General features: G+C 41.7%; 1 protein-coding gene across 6 annotated transcripts in view; it reads right to left on the bottom strand.

Annotated features, from left to right (window-relative positions):
• Positions 1–21701, bottom strand: part of NELL1 (neural EGFL like 1) — a 469358-nt gene that overhangs the window by 371363 nt on the left and 76294 nt on the right. For all 6 annotated transcript variants that reach the window (XM_075927737.1, XM_075927739.1, XM_075927741.1 and 3 more), the window contains exons 5-7: positions 11694–11790; positions 4057–4129; positions 405–487 (exon numbers count right to left, since the gene is read on the bottom strand). In XM_075927737.1, coding sequence (XP_075783852.1) covers positions 405–487; positions 4057–4129; positions 11694–11790 — 253 coding nt within the window. The remainder of the gene's footprint in view (positions 1–404; positions 488–4056; positions 4130–11693; positions 11791–21701) is intronic.

Here is a 21701-nt window from a genome sequence, read left to right as displayed (position 1 = left end):
TGTAGCTTACATTAATCACAAGTATTTGATTTTGGCTAAGATCATTGGGGACTCTACCCTTTTTTTATACCTGACTTATCTGCTGGCACATAAAGGGACACATGTTATGGTTACTACTAAAAGGTCTGATTTTCAAATAAATGACAGTAATGTTAAATAAAGGAGTGTAGAATAACATTACTAGGTATTTTTAAGTGTCCTCAACAATGTTATAGAAGTTGGATGAGAATTTAGTAGCACTATGGAAGCTATCTTGTAAATCCAGTCCAGATAACTCTCTTGGGAGAAGCTCTACTAAGATAGCATAAACCAGATACAAAGGTGTAAAGGTCTGTCTAGCACTCTCAACACAAAGGAAATGGGAGAATGGGGCAAGAAGCTGCTAATGGAGTTCAGGTACTTACTTTTGCAGTCATTTTTGCCAATAGCTCTTGTAAGTCCATGATTCCTTGCACCAGACTTAAGAAGTCACTGCAGGTTGGGCATGCTCAATAAAGGAAGTAGAAAAAAACCCATAAATCAATGAAGACTGATATATTGTTAAATCATAGAATCATAACACACTAGAACTGGAAGGGACCTCGAAAGGTCATCCAATCCAGTCCCCTGCCCTCATGGAAGGACTTAATACTGTCTAGACCATTTCTGATATACATTTATCTAACCTACTCTTAAATATCTCCAGAGATGGAGATTTCACAACCTCCCCAGGCAATTTATTCCAGTGTTTAACCACCCTGACAGTTGGAAGTTTTTCCTAATGTCCAACCTAAACATCCCTTGCTGCAATTTAAACCGATTGCTTCTTGTCCTATCCTCAGAGGCCAAGGAGAACAATTTTTCTCCCTCCTCCTTGTGACACCCTTTTAGATACCTGAAGACTGCTATCATGTCCCCTCTCAGTCTTCTCCTTTCCAAACTAAACAAGCCCAATTCTTTCAGTCTTCCTTAATAGGTCATATTCTCTAGACCTTTAATCATTCTTGTTGCTCTTCTCTGGACCTTCTCCAATTTCTCCACATCTTTCTTGAAATGTGGTGCTCAGAACTGGACACAATACTCCAACTGAGGCCTAATCAGCGCAGAGTAGAGTGGAAGAATGACTTCTTCTGTCTTGCTCATAACAGTCCTGTTAATGCATCCCAGGATCACATTTGCTTTTTTTGCAGCAGCATCACACTATTGGCTCATATTTAGCTTGTGGTCCACTATAATCCCTAGATCCCTTTCTGCAGTACTCCTTCCTAAACAGTCGCTTCCCATTCTGTATATGTGAAACTGGTTGTACTAATCTAAGGGTACGTCTAGACTACCGCGTTTTGTCGACGGAAGTTTTGTCGACAGATACTGTCAACAAAACTTCCGTCGACAAAGAGCGTCCAGACACATTGAGTTCTGTCGACAAAGCAAGCTGCTTTGTCGACAGAACTCCGTAGTCTGGACGCAACGTTACAGGCAATAACACCTTCTGTCGACAGAGTTCTGTCGACAGAAGGTGTTATGCCTCGTAAAATGAGGTATACCAGCGTCGACAAAACTGCTGACTTCTGTCGACGTTATGTCAACAGAACTCAGCGGTAGTGTAGACGCTGGTATAGTTTTGTCGACAAAAGTCCACTTTTGTCGACAAAACTAGGTAGTCTAGACACACCCCTTGTGGAGCACTTTGCATTTGTCCATATTAAACTTTATTCTATTTATCACAGACCATTGCTCCAGTTTGTCCAAATTATTTTGAATTATGACCCTATCCTCCAAAGTAGTTGCAAACCCTCCCAGCTTGGTACACATCTGCAAACTTAATGAGCATACTCTCTATGCCAATATCTAAATCATTGATGAAGATACTGAACAGAACTGGTCCCAAAACAGACCCCTGCGGAACCGCATTTGTTATGCCCTTACAGAATGATTGTGAACTGTTAATAACTACTCTATGAGAATGATTCTCCAGACAGTTATGCACCCACCTTGTAGTAGTCCCATCTAAGTTGTATTTCCCTAGTTTATTGATAAGAAGGTCATGTGAGACCGTGTCAAATGCCTTATTAAAGTCTAGGTATACCACATCCACCAGTTCTCCCTTATTCAGAAGGTTCATTATCCTAGCAAAGAAAGCTTTCAGATTGGTTTGACATGATCTGTTCTTTACAAATCCATGGTGGTTGTTACCTATCACCTTAAGTCATCATCTTACAGCAGTGGTCCCCAACCTTTGGAGGTTGCCGGGCGCCAGGGGGCGTGGCGGTTCACCCGCCAGGCACCCGGGGGCGGGGCCCCCCATATCAGCACGCCCGGGGGTGGGGCCACCTCCAAGCGTCACGCGCCCAGGGCCGGTGTGTCCCCCCCCAAGCGTCGCGCGCCCGGGGCCGCCCCCCCAAGTGCCACGCACCCGGGGCCGCCCCCCACCCCAGTGCCGCGCGCCCGAGGCCGGCGCCTCTTCCAAGCACTGCGTGCCCAGAGTGCGGGCGGCCAATTCGCGGCACTCCCAGGGCCGGCGCTCACCGTGCGCCATGCACCCGGGGCCGGCTCTGGCACCATGCGTGCGGCACGTGCCCAGAGCCAGGCCAGCCCTGAGCACTTAGCCGGCGCACCCGAATGCCACCACAGGCGCCATGGCACCCGCGGGCACCATGTTGGGGACCACTGTCTTACAGTGTACTTAGATTTCCAGAAAGCCTTTGACAAGGTCCCTCACCAAAGGCTCTTAAGTAAATTTAGTTGTCATAGGATAAGAGGGGCCTCATGGATCAATAATAGGTTAAAAGATAGGAAAAAAAGGATAGGAATAAATGATCAGTTTTCAGAATAGAGAGAGGTGACTATGGTATCCCCCAGAGGTCCAATCCTATTCAATATATTCGTGAATGATCTGGAGAAAGGGGGAACAGTGAGGTGGCAAAATTTGCAGATGATACTGAACTGCTCAAGATCGTTAAGTCCAAAGCAGACTGTGAAGAACTTCAAAAGGATCTTAAAAAACTAGGTGACTGGACAACAAAATGGCAGAAGAAGTTTAATACTGATAAATGCAAAATAATGTATGTTGGGAAAGAATCCAAACTATATGTATAATATCTAAATTAGCTATTCCCACTCGAGAGAGATCTTGGAGTTATTGTGGATAGTTCTCTGAAAACATCCACTCAGTGTGCAGCAGCAGTTAAAAAAATCAGACACTGTTAGAAATAATTTAAAAAGGGACCAAGACTAAAATACATAATATTGTATTGCCTTTTTATAAATCCACGGTATGCCAACATTTTGAATACTGAATGCAGATGTGGTCACCTCATCTCAAAAAGATACCTTGGCATTGGAAAAATTTCAGAATAGGATAACAAAAATGATTAGGGGTTTGTAACAGGTGCCATATAAGGAGAGATTAATAAAACTGGAACATTTCAACTTGGAAAAAAGATGAATACTGGGGGATATGATAGAGGTCTATAAAATAATAGGTGGCATAGAAAAAGCGAATAAAAAAAAGAGTTATTTACTCCCTCCCATAACACAAGAACTAAGGAGCACATATGAAATTAATAGGTAGCAAGTTTAAAACAATGTAAAGGAAGTTTTCCTTCACACAATGCACAGTCAACCTGTGGAACTCCTTGCTGGAGGACTCAAAAAAAGCACTGGATGAATTCATGGAGGATAGCTCCATCAAAGCTATTAAGCCAGGATGATCAGGAATCGTGTCGCTAGCCTCTATTTGTCAGAAGCTGGGAATGGGCAACGGGGGAGGGAATCACTTGATGGTATCCTGTTCTGGTCATTCCCTCTGGGACACCTGGCATTGATCACTCTTGGAAGAGAGGATTCTGGGCTAGATAAACCGTAGATCTGACCCAGTATGGCCATTCTTATGTTCTTATCATGATGTTCCTTCTCTTAACATAAAAGCAATTTCTTAAATAGAGTTTTTGTTGCCCTGGATTGACCCTATTGAAAGTGTACAAAGATGATACAAGAAAAAGCTCTTCATTTACAACTTTAACATATTGAAATAATATCAAGATCTACAACTGACAAAGTAAATAAACTGCTACTTACTGCGATTCAGATTAGGGCATTGTGTAATATATCCATTGGGCATGAAGATTACTTTCATGTCTTGAATGATACCCTTTGTAAAAGAAGAGATTGCTGGTAAATAGAGATTACATTCATAGTCAAAAATTCCAAGATTATTCTCAAATTTTCTGTCAAGAGGCCATTAAAAATTTATCTGGCTAAAAAAAAAATCCGAACCACACGCCCAGCCCCACCCCCACCCACACCGAGAGAGAGAGAGAGAGAGAGAGAGATAGAGAGAGTGCATGATTCTAACGGAACAATTCCGGTGAAGATCTGCATGATTACAAAACCTTCCCTCTCTCCAAGAAAAATGTTTACAGCATTGAATTTGATCAAACATATGCAGAAAGCACACCCTCCCTAGAAATGTTGATTAATTTAGACAAATTAACCAGGTAGATCAAGCCATATTTAAAAGGACATTTCATATTGAATTCTCTCTGCTGCTCAGTTAGGAGTTCATCTTGTTCCTAATATGAAAGTTCAGGAAAGCCCCCTGTGCATATGGGTCTGAGGGGGAAGCCCTGTAGGAGGTCCCTTTGCAACACCACACAGGATCACAGGATTTTGGAAGCTGGGCACCTGCAGGCTAGAAAAGTAAAGGGGCTGAATGATCCATCATTGTGGATGGCCATGTCAATTCCCTATGTGCATGGATATGAATCTAGGCTAAAGCACCTTCCACAAAAATGCAGTCTGTTGTCATTTCACATCTTTGTAGAGAGAAATCTTTCCTGTGGATCTTCTCCCAGAACCCAGACAAAACACACACTGTGAATGCTGGGGATTGGATTTTCTCCTGAGAGCCAAATCTTGATGCTCTATCTCAGGACCTGATTCCAAATAATTTCTCTCCCACAACAGCCACTAGCTTTAATGCAAGTTAAGGGCATTCAGTATTTTAGATGCTCTCTTGACAACTAATGAACTTTTAAAAGAACTGGGAATTTTCCTAGAGAAGTCCAAGTATATACCTGATCAAAAAGAACATCTCTAATTTAAGAAGAAATTTATCAGTGGATTTGCTTCCTTAGAACAAAAATATTGATTTAATTGTATTCTAGTTTTATTTTAAGTTAAATTGTGGTAGAATGAATTCTGCAAAGCAGTTGGAAGACAGTGGTTTGCTCAGACTACTGAGGTTAATCTATAAATAAAATATAAGACTTAGTATTTGAAGCCTTGCAAATGCAGCAACATTTAACATTTATGTGTTCATTTTCTAAAACATCAGAAAGTAATCAGCAAGCACTGCTTCCTGCTTATTTCAAGATCAAATATTAATTGAAAATATTAATAGAAATAACCAAATCACACCACCTCTCTAGAGGAAGGATATATATATTTATTAACCTTTTCATCTGTTAGAATAATGAAGCCATCACAATAATGAGAACTGATATTGTCACTGGTTGGAAAACAGCCTATAAAACAATGCTGAGTTACTTTGTTTTAACATCTTTCCAGTGAATACCAATGAACAATTAACAGCTGCAGCATATAAATGCATTTTTAAGACTCAGTTCTCTCCAATGAAATGACTGAAGCAGCATAAATCAGATAGACTTTCACCACAGTATATCACCATAGTGGCAGGAGCCCATACGGGAAAGCACATATGTACTGTCTCAAGAAAGAATCCCTATTAAAGAATAAACGACAAGGAGTCCTGTGGCACCTTATAGACTAGCAGATGAGTTGGAGCATAAGCTTTCGTGGGCAAAGACCCACTTCATCAGATGCATCTGACAAAGTGGGTCTTTGCCCACGAAAGCTTATGTTCCAACACATCTGTTAGTCTATAAGGTGCCACAGGACTCCTTGTCACTTTAGCAGATCCAGACTAACACGGCTACCCCTCTGATACTATTCAAGAATAGTGCATGTTTAAAGTTGAGTGCACATTTAAGTGCATTACCCCCAATTTAGATTATTTTTATATATAAAAATAAAAATGCTATTAATTTTTATTTACTTCAGGGTAAATAATTTAAAAGATCCCTATAGAAACAGCAGGTGTTCTAACACAGCATGAAGAATACAATCTAGAAGAGAAATTATCTTTTTTATGCATCTAATCATATACCTTACTGAATGTGGTCAGGCACAGCTGGAAACTTTCCAATTAATTTCAGTGGCAACAGGATTTGCCCAATGTCATTTTTTTAAACAGAAAAACTACACTCAAAAGGGAAGTTCAACATAAGTCACAATTGTTGCAATGTATTTAAACAAACTTTAACTTCCACCTTGCTTCATGATAAATTAAGTTACATTAGACTGGAATTTTCTATTCTAGGTATTGAATGTACAGAAACTCCCACCAGCGCCAATTCTGAGGTCTTTATTGAGGCAAACTCTCTTTGCCATCAGTGGGAGTTTGCCTGAATAAGGACGAAGTAAAAGCTAAGAAAGGACTTCTGGTTTTAGCCTGTGATGTGAGCTGTTGGTGCTGTGCGCCTGTCACAATTTCCCTCTTCAAAAGTGGGTCTCACTGTTTATGGCTTTCACATGAAATATTTACCGACTCACAACCTAAGGCAGACTAATGAAGTCCCACTGAAGTCAGCAGAGTTTCTCAATAGTGGACACAAACCAGGAGCAGAGATTTAAACAGCAATGTCATTCCGTACGAATTTAATAGAAAAGCACTGATATGTTTATAGCTCCTTTCATTAGGCAATGAGTTACTCCATTAATGTTATATGAAAAGGGTGATACAATCAGAAAGCTCTAACACCTTAAACTTCTGCACTTCAATGCACTTGATTTCATACCATTATTCTTACTCTTTAAAATACACCTCTTTCACAGAGCCTTCCTATGTTGAACGCATCATTTTCTAATGCCCAAACCATTGTCTTATGTATCCTATTTATTTGTAGTATCCTATTTATTTATTTGTTTTGATTACGTGCACTTTGGAGGGGGAACCTTGGCTTTTTTTATATGTAAAACATCTTATGCACAACTCAATTTATCAATATATGTTTCCAAAGCTGCCATTCAACATTGTAGCTTGGCACTGCACAAGGTACATATAGTACAAATTACTGAAGAGGTGAGTTTTTCTGCATGATCTTAAGGTAGCAAGGGTAAAATTCTACCCAATCTCCTCTTGGGAGGGTGTTTTAAGTTTTAGATCTGCTACTGAAAAGACTCCTCTGGTTCTCTTCAGCTTTGTTTCTTAACCTGACTCCTGTATCATCATTAGCACACAGAGATGATTTTGCTAGAAGGGTACACTGCAGAAACTTGAATGGTCAACAAATGCTATTCTCGTTTTTCAGAAGGAATAATTCATGGACTTCCTCTTGTAGTGGAAACAAAAACAACATCTTGTCTCTTATTATCTCACTCCACTGACTCCCTTGATCCTACATGCAGAAGGGGGCAAGATGATGAGATGTGAGATAGTGAGCACCTTAAATTCCACAGACCTGAGTGAGAACTGAAGTCATTCAGCATTCTGAACAACTGGGGCATGGGAAGGGCAGAGCTATGAGGTATTTGTAAGGGGTAAATTACGCATTGTTAGATGTTCATATAAAAGGCCAGTTTCTGATTCTCTCTCATGCTGAATAGCTCCTCAATCCACCAGTAGTCCTACAAAGTCAAATCGGACTACTTGTAGATACGATGTCATTCTGTGTAAATAGAAGGGCCAGAATCTAGCCCGCTGTGATTTAGGAGCCTAGTCTCCCTTAGATCCTTACATGCCATTTCTGTAAAGGTGCATGAGGAACAACAGGACAATCCTCACCCAAAACAGGTATTAATCATTTAAGGCATCTTCACATTTCTTAAAGAGACAGATGGAAGCACAAAATGATTGGTAATTAAAATTTTAATATTTTTAGAATAACGTGTTTGGCTAAAGCTCAGAACAATATCCATTTCTTTTGCATATAAATATGACAGCTCTACCGTACATACAGAAAATGCTAATTATTTTTTACTCTATTTACAGTAAGGAAAATAGTTCCATATTTTGAACACAAACAGAAACAAATTGCTTTGAAAATGGAAAGGAAGCCATACTGAGCATGAAAATACATGCATGGAGATGCATACTGTTTATAAACTAACAGAATTCCAAGCTTTTGCAATGAGTAACCAAAAAAACAAAACAAAACCCAACTTCTGACACTTACCAGCAGGATTTTAAAAAAATCCAACCAAATATGCATTTCTGCCCTACAGATAGTTTGTAAAATATTCAAGTAAACATAAAGTAAATAAAGGCTCGTCGACTTCCATTACGATCAATAAAAACTGACGGCTCATTAGCATATCATTAGCTATCCTGCTGCTTCCAAAGTGTTAATGTGTAGAAATATTAATTTGCAAATGTATAGTATCCCAGAGTTATTAGACTTTGTCTGTCTACATAAAATAAGAATTGAAGATGGGTGAATCCAATATAATTTCCTTTTTTCTATGCTGCTATAAACATATGTTTACCATCTGTGGAATTATGGGAAGCAGCTGAGGTAAAAAACAACAGCTGTAGAATAAAATAATGATGTCAATTTCACTTCACAGTGACAGTTCAGCTGTAACAACAAGAAATGAAGACCGGGGAAGGTGCAGTTCTTGGACCTTAACTTGATATAAACTTAATATAAAAGAAAAACTGTGATGGAGGAAGTTCTGCATGCATATGTACATACACACAAATCGGTTAGAGTTGTCACACCAATTACACTATTGAAGCAACAGTGCATTTGATATTTTATTTGGCTTGCTGGAAAAAACCTACAAAGTTGAGAGAGGGATGTGATCTTCAAAAAAAAATAATCAGTAATTGCAACATCAATTAAAAAAATGAATGCTTCAGAAGGAAATTCATCTAGTGGTCAACCATCCTGATAAAGGAAAGCCATGCAAATCTGATGCAGAAAGATGATGCAGATAAGATATTGCTTATCCTATGGACTATTTTATCAAATGGATAATGTTTTCATTTTAATGAATACTCAGACTGGATTTTTTTATCCATGATAAAAGGTACTTATTAAGAGTTTAGTTATATAACATCCACCTACTGATTAAACTCCAAGTTCTTTAATCAGTAACATCTATTGCAATACCTGTGGATCCACTGGGCACAAAATTATATATAACAGTTGGTCAACTGTTACTGTAACTTTTCCTATCAAGGAAAGGATTAATTTTTAAGTGTTATGACAACTTAGCCTGGACCATAATGCCACCAAGGCTTACCAGGGGATAGAAGAGAGGCAGGGAGGAAAAAGAAAGGGAAATAGGATCTCCAGACTTTAGAGCATTTACCTTTAAGACAACATGAATTGGGTCTTCGCTATGCATTGTTTTGATCCCCTCCCTATATTGGTCTAGAAGTCCATCAGCACAGTTTAGCATGTGTCACAATCAGAAATGGACAAGCAGGTCAGAGCAGCCTGCAGAAATACTTTCTGTATTTCAGCTATATCAGAGAAGATAACCTAGAGAGGGCACTTATGTATGATTCGGGGAGAATATGACACTGTTCCCTATATTCTTCAGAGTGATATTTTATGGCATAATTATGATACATTTTTTACAAGACAGGTTATGTGAGGGGTCACTGGAACAGTTATGAAATGCTGAATATGATTATCCTATGTGTGTGCATGTATCATTTCTGTATTTGAGGTTAGGAATATTGATTATGAATCTGTGTTTCAATCCTGTTGACTCTGGATGACATTCACAACTAACATTCCTGGTTCAACAGTGAAGAAACCAGACAGTGCTGATGGTCCATCAGCAAAAGCAATGTATCCTGGAAAAGCTTAATCTTCCTGTAACCGTCAGCCTGCAATCAATATGGTTACTGTAACACTGCAACAGATGCCTCTGGATTCCATCTTAGGATATCAGTATTTTCTACAACCTGGTATGGAAACCAAGTTTTGAAACAACGGGTTCCTACAATATGCTAAAGCTATATAAGGCAAGGAATGACATCATCTGTTGCTTTTCACTCCCCACACAATAAGACTCCTAGAAACCTCTGAGGAAGAAAGACTGAAAGGAGGCAAGTGCTGGACCCAGGCTAAAGAAATTTCTAGGTTGTGTATGAAAGACTTGAGGATTCTAAACTTTAACCAAGTGCAGCTGGTGATAATTTGCTAAATCATATCCTATCTGTTGCATAAAGCCTCTGCCTAAACTATTACTTGACTTTACACATGGATTTTCTAGAAATACACTGTAAGGTCCAGCTAACACATGGTTTAGAGACTGACAAACACTTCCTGCTAACTGCATTGCTGTTGGGGGGGGGGGGGGGGGAGGACAGTTGTCTTCTAAATCACTTCATTACTGATGATTTGTAAACGATTCGCTGAAGCTTTGTAATTGTTTCAGCTGCATTGCCTTTTAAACTCTGCAACTCATTATCTGTTAAACCTTGCAACTCTGTAATCTTTGTAAAACTTTGCAGCTCTGTAACTTTTTGTAACTTTCATCCACTCAGCTTGTAATTTGCTGTAAACATCATTCTCCCCGAGATATGAATGTGTGTTTGTGTGTGTGAGTGAAGACTATTGTGTGTTTGGGATTAGAAATTGCAAGGCTGAACACATGGAGCCAGGTGATGAGTCATGAGACCAAATAAGGGGAGACTGCTGCTCTGCTGGATTAAAGGAAGTCTAGGCATGCTCCCTGGTGATGAATGTGGATGAGTCACAGGAGGCAATAAAAGGAGAGAGCATGTAGCAGAAGCCTTCCTTCTGAGAAGCTCCTCTTTCTGCAGCCAGAAGCTCTCTTTCTTTTCTGATCACCTCCCCAGACATGATCAGCAGACAGACCCTCCAGAATCAACATGCCTTGGTTCCTTCTGCAACCCATATGCCTGTGTAAGTGTGTGAGTGTCTGAGGACAGGAATGAATGTGTGTGAATGGAGTGAATGAATGAAGGTGTGTGTGCGTGTGTTTGTGTGACACACACAGAGCTGATTCCCCTTTTAGTTTAAATCTTTAGTGGCAGCTCTATCCTGTTTTGTTTAACCATATAGTGCATATAGTGGAGAGTTAATTCCTCAATAAATAAATCCATACTAGTGTAACTCTGCATGGTCTCCAGTGGGGATTTTTGGGTAACATTAACCTTCTAGTATCTTAGATTTAATTTGCATTTTTGTTCATTTACTGGGTAATATGTGACTTGCTATGTCTAATACATCACCTAATATCTATCTTTTGTAGTTAATAAACTTGGTTTTGTTTTATCTAAAACAGGGAGTTGGAGTGACATGTGTTGGAAACTCATTGCTCAGGGGACAAGTGTTGTTGCATATCTCTCTCCACATTGGGGGGGGGGGTAGGGAAGGTTGGCAAGCCCTATGAGCTTCTGCTGTACAGTTCCCTGCTCAGCACAAGATGGTGTCATTTTGGGTTTATGCTCAAGGAAGGAAGATCATTGGAATTGAGAGCAATAGTACATGCAGAATCAGGCCCTTTTGTGTCAAGTTGGATGCATACCCGTGTTCCTCTGCCACCTACAATCCCTACTGAAATTCCTATGAACGGAAGGAGAGCCTTAGGTGTGCAAGGTAATAAAGATGAGGTTAGTGACCTACATTTGCTATTGTGTATCTGCTTACCTTAAAGATACCATGTTTCCTGTTCCGCTGTCCAAGCCATAAACTGCTTCCTGGCATTAGATTTGTTTCTGGAGGATCTATTACACGTTCATAAATCCTGTGGAGGGAAATGCCATTAGTGGGAACAAGTCTTTTTCCCTCTGAAAAAGTCTAATAAAAAAAAATCAATGAAAAAGGAAAAAAATATATAAAACGTGGCTGTAAAAGTGTCTGATTAAATACATAGTATCATTTTTTTACCTAAGTGTAATGAATAATAATAATCCTCAACAGTTTATATAACACCTTTTATTCAAGTTCTGAAAACCACTTTAAAATAGTATATTATCATCACCATTTTATAATATGGAAAACTTAATTATGGCCCAGCAGAGCCAGGAATTCAACAGCAGACTCTGGATTCCCCTTCCCTTTGCTCTGACCACTAGCTATATTGCCACTTTTACAGAGTCAGGAGGCACCAACTCTTTGCCTTATATCAGAACAAGTGTGGTACAATAGGGAGGTTAAAGATGATGGTGAAATGTATTTCTGCTACACTCACTGGTACTGTTCTGTAATCATACCAGCAAGACAGTCAATTGAATAGACTCTGAACATGTCACATTCTTTCACTTATGTATCTATATTTAATAAAGAAATGGTTGACTGAGTTTTGTTTCTTCCTCTCTCCCACATTAACATTATAACTGCAGCCTTAAAAGAAATGTGAAGTGTTAGTTACCAATGTAAAATATAAGTTAATCAACAACTCATTGCATAGTTACCCTGCAGTTTACACTTTCATCAATTTTCCTATCTGTTCATGCTCAACTCAACTAATGTAATCATTTATTTTTATTTTCTGAACTCCAAAATGATTTGAGTTTTAAAGAATTCTAGGAAAGCATTGATAAGTTTAAATATCAAAATGAAGGCATTCAAAAATAAAGACATGTACTCCTCCCACATTTGTTTACCCAGAGAAAGAAGAGGAAACAGTTTTCCAGAATAAAGAGTAAATAATCTGTCTACAAAGCCAGAGAAAAGATTTTTAAAAAGTAAGTTACATCAAAATGCTACAATTTAAAAACATTAGCATAGAGTTCAAAAGAGTTCTTCAAATAATTCTGTCAGTTAATTGCTTAAGTTTATGGTAATTACAATCAACCCTGATTCATCACATTTCTTAACATGCTTCAGTACAAAAAGAAAATACATTCAAGTTAGATTCAAAGCTCTGGAATATTGTGTGTTTGTAGGTAAATACCTATCCTATCCATAAAATTCTCATACTGAGCTATATTACTTCTTTGAACAGCAAAAACAAGATGGTATTCTTCTAAACCATGTTTCGGAATTATGGGAATTTTGTACCTATCTCTATCAATATTTTAAAATGTAAACATCTCCTTTCTGCTATAACACATGCAAAATTAAACATCTACTCAAATGCAAAACTGCTTTAAAAGGCTGAACAAGGCACAGCATAATTGGCATGCTCCTGAGAAAGCTAGTCACTGAATTACACAATTACATTAGGAATTTTTTTTAGATACATAGCACATCTTTATTCATGACTTGGGTTAACATCCTCCTCTCTGGAAAGCACCTAGTCTTTGTAATATACTAGTCAATATTCTATGAAGAACTCCATTTTCTGTTAACAGACAAAGCCCTAATGTTCTAAACAAAGCTATACGGTGGCTTCTACAACTCTGCTTATGAGAGAATATTGGATTTTTATTTACCTGACCTAGTAACAGGCTCTAAAGGGACTCCATGATATCTGTCTTCAATTATATAAGAAAGAATGATTTTTTCAATGTAAAGCATACAAATCGACATGTATTATACTATAGGTCAATAATAGACTATAAAAGAAGACAAATGAGATTTAGGCCAAAGTGGTTTATCTTTGGCTTTCCTGAGGATATAACAAAGGGTTTTGTCCTTTGTGGGAGAAAACCGTAACAATCTCTCTTCCAGTGTCCTTTCAGAAGCTCCCATTCAGATGGCGAATGCTGTGTGGTAATGGACTCATCATTTTTCTATTCTAATTGCATTTTTAGAGCATCTAGGTTCTCCCTCAGGTGACCACTCAAATTAAAATAAATCAAATAAAAGGCTTTTTGTGCTTTCTTCCATGTATCTTTCGATGTTTATGAGAATCTTAGTGGCTGTGCAGGCCATGAAATATATTTTTTTCTAGCTCTACCCATTAATCTATTTATAATTAATGTGCAGGTGTCAACTGTAGAAATTGATCAGTGTGAGCTTAATTGTTATGAAAAAGGAAACTTTTTGGACGATATCTTACTCACAGATAATGTGAATAAACCTTATTACCACACATTGCTTAAATCAGCAGAACATGAAAAAGCCCGCTGCAAAGTAGCATAACCTATCACTACACTGAAACATAGGCCACATCACATCTCTGGCAAATTAATAGGTTAAAACTCACATCTGTATTCCCAAAGAAATAAACAGATTATAGCAGACCGTGAGGAGAGCAGTTCTACATAGAAAACGCTCAACACCTAAGCATTAAATCCAAAACTGAAACAGTCCACAGCCAAAACAACAAACAAACAAAAACAAAAACAAAACAAAAACACGTGTCCACGTTCCATGAATAGACAAACTGAATGCCATTGATGACAGAATACATATTCACATGAACAAAAAACTAGAAGCAGTATCAACAAAGAAGTTTTTGTATCAATGAATAAGAAGGAATTGATCATTCATAATACTGTGCATTACTATGCTACTCAATCAAAATATTCAATGACGATTAAAATCAAAGGACTTAAAAATATTTATGGATGAAACCTCACACCTGCAGATCCCTAGTGAACAGAGGCATAGGAAGGCTAACTAACATGCCCCCACATCAGATCTTCCACCTCCCAATTTCCATGCTTTAACCATGAGAGCACTACCAGAGTTCTGTAGCACTCCCAAAACAGGAAAACTTCATTAAGACTAAAACCCATCCTTCCCCACCTCTCCTTAAGGAGACCGAGTGGCATTGCTAATGGGGGAAGCCCTAATGGCGGACTTGAGATTAGGGGTTCTCAAGACAGTACAAAGATATATGACTATGTGCTGATGGTCCCATGTCTCCAAGACCTATACAGCTCTAAAATCTGTCAAGACCTATACAGCTCTAAAATAAGGTTTCATGCTTTGGGTGCTGAGGGGAGGGGCAAAGTACCCCACTTCTCAGGAGAGCAAACCCTGCTCCCTTCACTCATCCACATGGATTTTCTGGTAGAACTCCCAAAATGGTGTGATGCCCCCTTCTAATACCCAAAGAACCCTTTACTAATTCCTTGCATTTCTCTCCCTTGTTCCCTACACTGTAATATCTCCCCTCTTTCCCAATTCCCTGCTATACTAGGTTGGTTCTCTTCCTCTCTGTGCTGCGGCCTGCTCCACCATTCCTCTATTTTCTGTCAACTGATGAGAGCATCTGACACCCGTGCAGAAAACATACACACGAGTGGCACATTCCAACTCACCCAAGAAAGGTATGCAAATCAAGAAACATCTTTCATAAGTAAGCATCTCCAATAGGCCCCATACTGAACAGCCGCCACAATACAAGGAATAGAACACCACAAAAACTTTGCCTTTAAAATAATTATCTGGGACAAATGAGGGAAATAATTGTAAAATGCTCCTAAGACATCAAAAGTACACGTACACACACCCATACCCACCCACCCTTCATACATGAACACACTCTGAAATAATCTATATTAGGTACTTACATAGCTTCCAATACATCATCTTTAATATATTTATCCTGCCAAAGCTTGACACACACAGACGTATTTGGATCACCATTTTACAGCTGGGGAACTGACTCAGGCTATGTCTATACTGCCCTGTCTTGCGCAAGAAAATATGCAAATGAGGCAAAGCAGTGACTATCACCATGCCTCATTTGCATACTTAATGAGCCACCATTTTGCACAAAGGCAAAGCAGTGACTATCACCATGCCTCATTTGCATACTTAATGAGCCACCATTTTGCACAAAAGGCTTTTGCACAAAAAGGAGCCATCTACACAGCTGCTTTTTGCCCAAAACCCCCCCTCTTGCGCAAGAGCCATTCTGCCACTTTTTTTTTCCAGGAAGAACAGCTCTTGTGCAAGAAAGGGTTTTTGTGTAAAAAGCAGCTGTGTAGATGGCACCTTTTTGCTCAAAAGCCCCTTGCACAAAAATGTCGGCTCATTAGGTATGCAAATGAGGTGCAGAGATATTCACTGCTTCGCCTCATTTGCATATTTTTTTGTGCAAGGGAGGGCAGTGTAGACGTAGCCTCAGAGTCAGAGTGAATGTTTATACTGCAGTGTATGCCCAAGGACCAACCACAGATTAGCTGCGCTCTTCTGTAGTCCTCAGACAGTCAGTCCCAATCTCTCCTCCTCTTCTTGCCCTCTGACAAGCCCATCTAGTTCCACATGCAGCCCTCACTTCTTTAACTGCCTCAATTAGACACTCTTGCTCTAACAAGGAGTACGGGGCCTGGTCTACTCACAGGCACAATACATGATTGGATGGCCCATGCAAGAGGGACTAAACACTAGTTGGAGATGGTAGATTTACTCCTGGTAGTCCTCCACCTCTGTGCAACAGCACCAGGAGTATACTAAACAATGTAGAAAAGGGGAGAAGAAAGTGGGAAGGAATCCAGAGCGCACACAGATGTTAAGTATCAGAGAGGTAGCCATGTTAGTCTGGATCTGCAAAAAGCGACAAGGAGTCCTGTGGCACCTTATAGACTAACAGATGTATTGGACATAAGCTTTTGTGGGCAAAGACCCACTTCGTCAGATGCATGTAGTGGAAATTTCCAGAGGCAGGTATAAATATGCAGGCCAGAATAAGGCTAGAGATAAAAAGGTTAATTCAGTCAGAGAGGGTGAGGCCAGGGGTGGACTGGTCCGGTGGGATACCGGGAATTTCCCAGTGGGCCATCCTCCGAAGGGCCAGCTGGCAGCTGCTAGAGGAGAAGGGGGATTGTGACGGGGCGCCACAGCCCTGCACTTTAAATTCCCAGGCACCAGCCATATACGGGGCACGGTGGGGCCGAGGGAGCGCATGCGCGGCGTGCTCAAATGCTGCACAACAGCTGAGAGGGGAGACGCCTGGGCATGGCACGATGTCACGGCCTGGGACTTTAAAACCGCCCGGCCCAGAGTTGCACCGCGCAACCCAGTTCCAAGCCCGGCAAGTGGTCTGGAGCCCCGGAAGCAGCTGGGATCAGGGCCATGTGGACTTCTGAGGCCCGATCACAGACTCCAGCGCCGCAAACTGGAAGGCAAGAAGGGAGGGGAGGACAGGGGAGGGGAGGGAGGAAAATAGGGGGAAGGCGTGGAAGAGGAAGGGGCTTGTGCTGAAGGGAGGGGGGCAGGTCAGGAGAAAAAAGGGGAAGGTACCAAGGGACAGAGTGGAGGAGAGACAAATGCCAGGGGGCTAAGTGGAGACAATGGGGAAAAGGGCAGGAGGGGAGGTGTCAGTGGGAGGCGGACAGGGTTATGCTGGGAGAGGAGAGGGTAAGGGCACTGGGGCTAGAGGGGGGAGGAGGAGGTGCTGAGAGAAGCCTTAAAAGAAGGGGTGGGCATGAGGAAGGCAGGCATGGAGCAAATCATATGTGAGGGCACAGGGGCATGAGGGCAAAGGATGGTGAGCATCAGGGAAAAAGAGAGCAAAGGGGGCAAGGGCAGTAAGGGAAGGGGGAGGCACCAGGAGGGTGTAGGGATAAGCGAAGGTGCAGGTGCCAGGGGATCTGGGGGTGCAACAGAAGGGCAGACACCTTCAGGGGAGGGACCAGCACCAGAGGAGAGAGGTAGGGCAGGTGTGTAGAGGGAGGTGTTAGGAGAGGGGATGAGGAGGGGTAGCTCACATGATCAGAGTGGGGCTACTGGAGGAGTGGGCACAGGGGAGAGAAAAGGGCTGATGGAGGAGGGCAGGTCTCAGGAAGGCTGAGGGCAGTGAGAAGGGCAGGAGTCAGGACAGCAGAGGAGGGTGAGGGGTTGGGGGGCAGCAGGCACCATGGAAGCTGATGGAGTAAGGAAAGGAGACATGGCAGCAGAGGGAAAAGGTAAAGATTTATAAGATATTTTTTAATAAATTGGGTGCCACAGTGGCACATTCAAACAAGCCACATGAACTCAGTACTGGTGCACAACACAAAATTCATTCTGCTCATGGGAGGAAACTCTTAGAGGGAACACTTCCCCCAGCCTCTCCGTCCCCAAGTTAATGTCACACACATTGGGTTAATGCAATTGCAAGATAGCTGCATGAGAGGGGTTTGGTGGGGGCCAGACTAATCCCTGTTGGTAGGAGGATGGTGGAAAAAGTCTTTAGAGGGGTCACGACACCTTTTACTTCTCATCATGTGTCCATCTTGTCCTGAGAATGTAACCTCCAGAGGCCTGGCTAATGGGAGTCAGGGGGTGTGGCTAATGGGGGGGTCAAAGAATACATTTTTTAAAAATTATTTGATGTGGAAAAAATGGGCCGTTCTCGACTCATTTCCGCGGCCCATTTTGATTGCCAGTCCGCCCCGGGTGACACCCACTTCTAGCAGCTGACCTGGAAGTGTGAACACCAAGAGGGGAGAAACTGCTTTTGTAGTTGGCTAGCCATTCACAGTCTTTGTTTAATCCTAAAATGATGGTGTCAAATATGCAGATGAACTGTAGCTCAGCAGTTTCTCTTTGAAGTCTGGTCTTGAAGTTTTTTTGCTGCAGGATGGCTACCTTTAAATCTGCTTCTGTGCGTCCAAGGAGGTTAAAGTGTTCTCCTACAGGTTTTTCTATATTGCCATTCCTAATATCTGATTTTGTCATGCAACACAAATGTTGGCAACTTGTTTGCACTGGTTTCCAACGTTTTGCACCCTTCGGCATTTGTGGTGTTCACTTTATTACTGTTTGGGCATTGGTTTGTTACTGGTATTGTAGTATCATTAAAGCAGCTGGCCTGTCTGACAATACTTTAGTATTGTCTTTTTTTGGTAACACCGTCACACTCACAAATCAGGTTTTTGTTTTATTTACAGAGTCTGTACAATGTGGTGCAGTGTTGGTAATGTGCATTTGAAAAATAAAAATAAAAAAACTGGGAAGCTGCATTCAAGCACAATTTCTCATCCAGCTATTCAGTTCAATCCATAATAGAGCCCCACAGTTCATATCACACCAACCCCCATACTGCACGCCCAGTCATCTCATCCACTATTAACAATTCATGAGCATCACATGCACCTGTTCATCGCATACAGCAAGAATACTTCATTTACTGTAAAAACTGCTGCACAAATACATTCATAAACATACTATTCTCCCCCTGCCATTGCAAGCAGACTAAGCATCCCAGATCTCATTTTCCCATGTGCATCCTGCTGGAACTCTGACAGGTGTACTTTCTAGCTGAACATACCAGTTCAGCAATCCCCTATCGGCACAGGTCCACCCCAGGGTTTCCTTTAAGCTATGCAAACATGCAGCTGCCTAATAAGTCCTGCACGGGTACTTTGGGCTGCCATTCACAGAGCTATCATGGCTGAGGGAGAGACACTTCTCTAGCCTCAGTAGCAGAGCCAGATTAAGAAAGGGACTTTAGGGCCTCCAACCCAGGATCCCCGGCTAAGGGAGCTCCAGGACCCTGAACTGCAGCATGTAAAGCCCCTGTTATTTGAGCCAGCCCTTCCTGGTGGAGGAGAAAGGGGAGCGCATGACTCCATGCACTGCCATTCCTTCCCCCCTCCACCGGCTGGAGCTACATGGCCACAAGTGCCAGGAAGTTGTCCCTACCCTGCCCTCACCTGTAGGCTTTGACCCTACACCTCCCATCTGCCCATGATTCACAACTGCAGGAAGCAACGCCTGCAGGTGAGCACAGGGCAGCGTGGAGCCCCCATACACACTAAATGGGCAGTTAGAGGCAGAAATCCACAGCACCCCAACCTCCAGCCCTGTGCCTCCTCCCACACCCTAAGTCTATAGCTCCCTTCCACACCCTGCATCCCAGTCCCCATCCCCAGACCTCAGCCCCCTCCTGCACCCTAACTCCTCCCCAACTCTGTACCACAACCAAAGCCCCTCCATCACACTAGTTTCCTCAGAGTTCACACCCCAATCCTGAGCACCAACCTGCACCCTAACGCATACCTCCACCACATCCTCCTGCCCTGAGCTCCCTCCTGCACTCCAAAACCCCTTGGCCTCAGCATGGAGTCCCCTCTTACACTCCTAATAGCTCATCCCTAGCCCACACTCCCAGCCAGAGACCCTCACCCTCTCCAACCCTAAAAGCCCACTCCCACGCTCAGAACTCCTCAGTCCCAACTTCACCACAGATCATCAATGTACAGAATGAAATGTGTTATGTGCACCAATATGGAGGTGACATGTTGCACGTAACAAAATTCATTGTGCACATGGACATAAAAAATGAGGGGGAACCCTGGTTCATCCGTGGGCAAATGGAGCACATCTGAATTCAAAGACTGTGAGGAGCACAGCAAAGTACAATAATGGAGACAGCATTGGTGACAATAGAATCCAAATGGTTCTGCAAACAATGCCAGCAGGATTTCAAATCTGCCAGACATATATTTAAACCACCGTTCTACACCTATTGAGTGTATAATTAAACTTCCTTTCACTAGGTTCTCTGAGTTCAGGATACAGTTTCATAAGCCAAGACAAAAGCGGGTAGCACAACAATAGGGACAATTACTCAATTTATGACAATGTTATTTGATGCCAATAGTGCCCTGGCCTGTTCATGACGGTAGACTCCCCACTGGTGGGAAACATTATCACCATGAACTTTTGCTGTGTACGCCAAGCAGGGAGAGGGCTTCAAATGGTGACCTCTCCACATGGATGGCTCTAGTTACCATGAATGCATAGACCCAAACATTTCTTGGCAGGACGCAACAGCTTCTTTGTCCATTTCACGACAAATGAAGAGAAGTTTTCCCACAGCAAATCATGAACAAATGGTTAGAGCAGCTAGAGCTGGGAAAGGGCAAGTAAGCCTGAGACACACGGGTTTGACTCAGGTCTGCCGAACGCACATGAGACTAAAATCCAGACATGCTAAATCTCAGGTCACTATTCAGGGTGGAAACTCGAGCTCAGTCTTACACTCAGCCTACGCGATCCCTTTTACCCAAAGGCTTATAGTGAAGGGTAGACATACCATAAAATTATTCATCTAAGGTCACCTACAAAATCTGCTGCAGACCAGCAACTCAAACCCAGTTTTCCTAAGTACTGGGCTAGTGCTCTAACCACTGGCCTATACTTTCCTAAAAAAAAATGTGATGGTTTCCTCCTGTAATGGAGATTTTCCATGTGCAACATGAGGCAATAACAAGCTACATTCTGGGGGAGGGCAGCACACACACACACACACACCCGTTTTGAGGGATCCCAATTACTTTGTTGCATCAGAAACATTGCTTTGTCCACATTCATTTCAGGGGATACAAAATAACATGGATTAACCACGAGCTGTGACTAAGCAAATCCAATATGGTAATACTTCACTTTGAAAACCCCAAATCCATGAAACGTCTTTTGAATCTCAATACCTACACTATTAACAAGCATTATTCAACATTCCAACACTGTTCTTAAAACAATTCATCCATTCTTCGTGTGAACTAGATTTACCCAATTTGTGATGTTGCACTACTGTTTTTAACAAGAACAAACCAATTTTCCCTTGTTTTGCTGTGAGCTGAATGACGCTTATGTTCCAATCCCTAATTTCTTCAAAGAGGCACTCAGATTGCACTATACTCCTAGGTTAGAGATAATTGGGTCCACCAGGTGTGGCTGCCAGGGACAGTCCAATGAAACTGTACATTTCTGTGCAGGGTCCTCGCAGCTGAGGCTAGTGTGAATTACCAAGAGTTTTCAACTTAAACCTAAAGCTTGCCAACCCACTAGAGGCTGTTTCCCCTTTAGCTTCCATCTCTATCTTTA

The sequence above is a fragment of the Pelodiscus sinensis genome, chromosome 4 (genome assembly GCF_049634645.1).
Source record: "Pelodiscus sinensis isolate JC-2024 chromosome 4, ASM4963464v1, whole genome shotgun sequence".
NCBI classification, from domain to species: Eukaryota; Metazoa; Chordata; order Testudines; family Trionychidae; genus Pelodiscus; species Pelodiscus sinensis.
The sequence above is the reverse complement of the archived record's forward strand: the minus strand, read 5'-3'. Positions and strand labels throughout refer to the sequence as shown.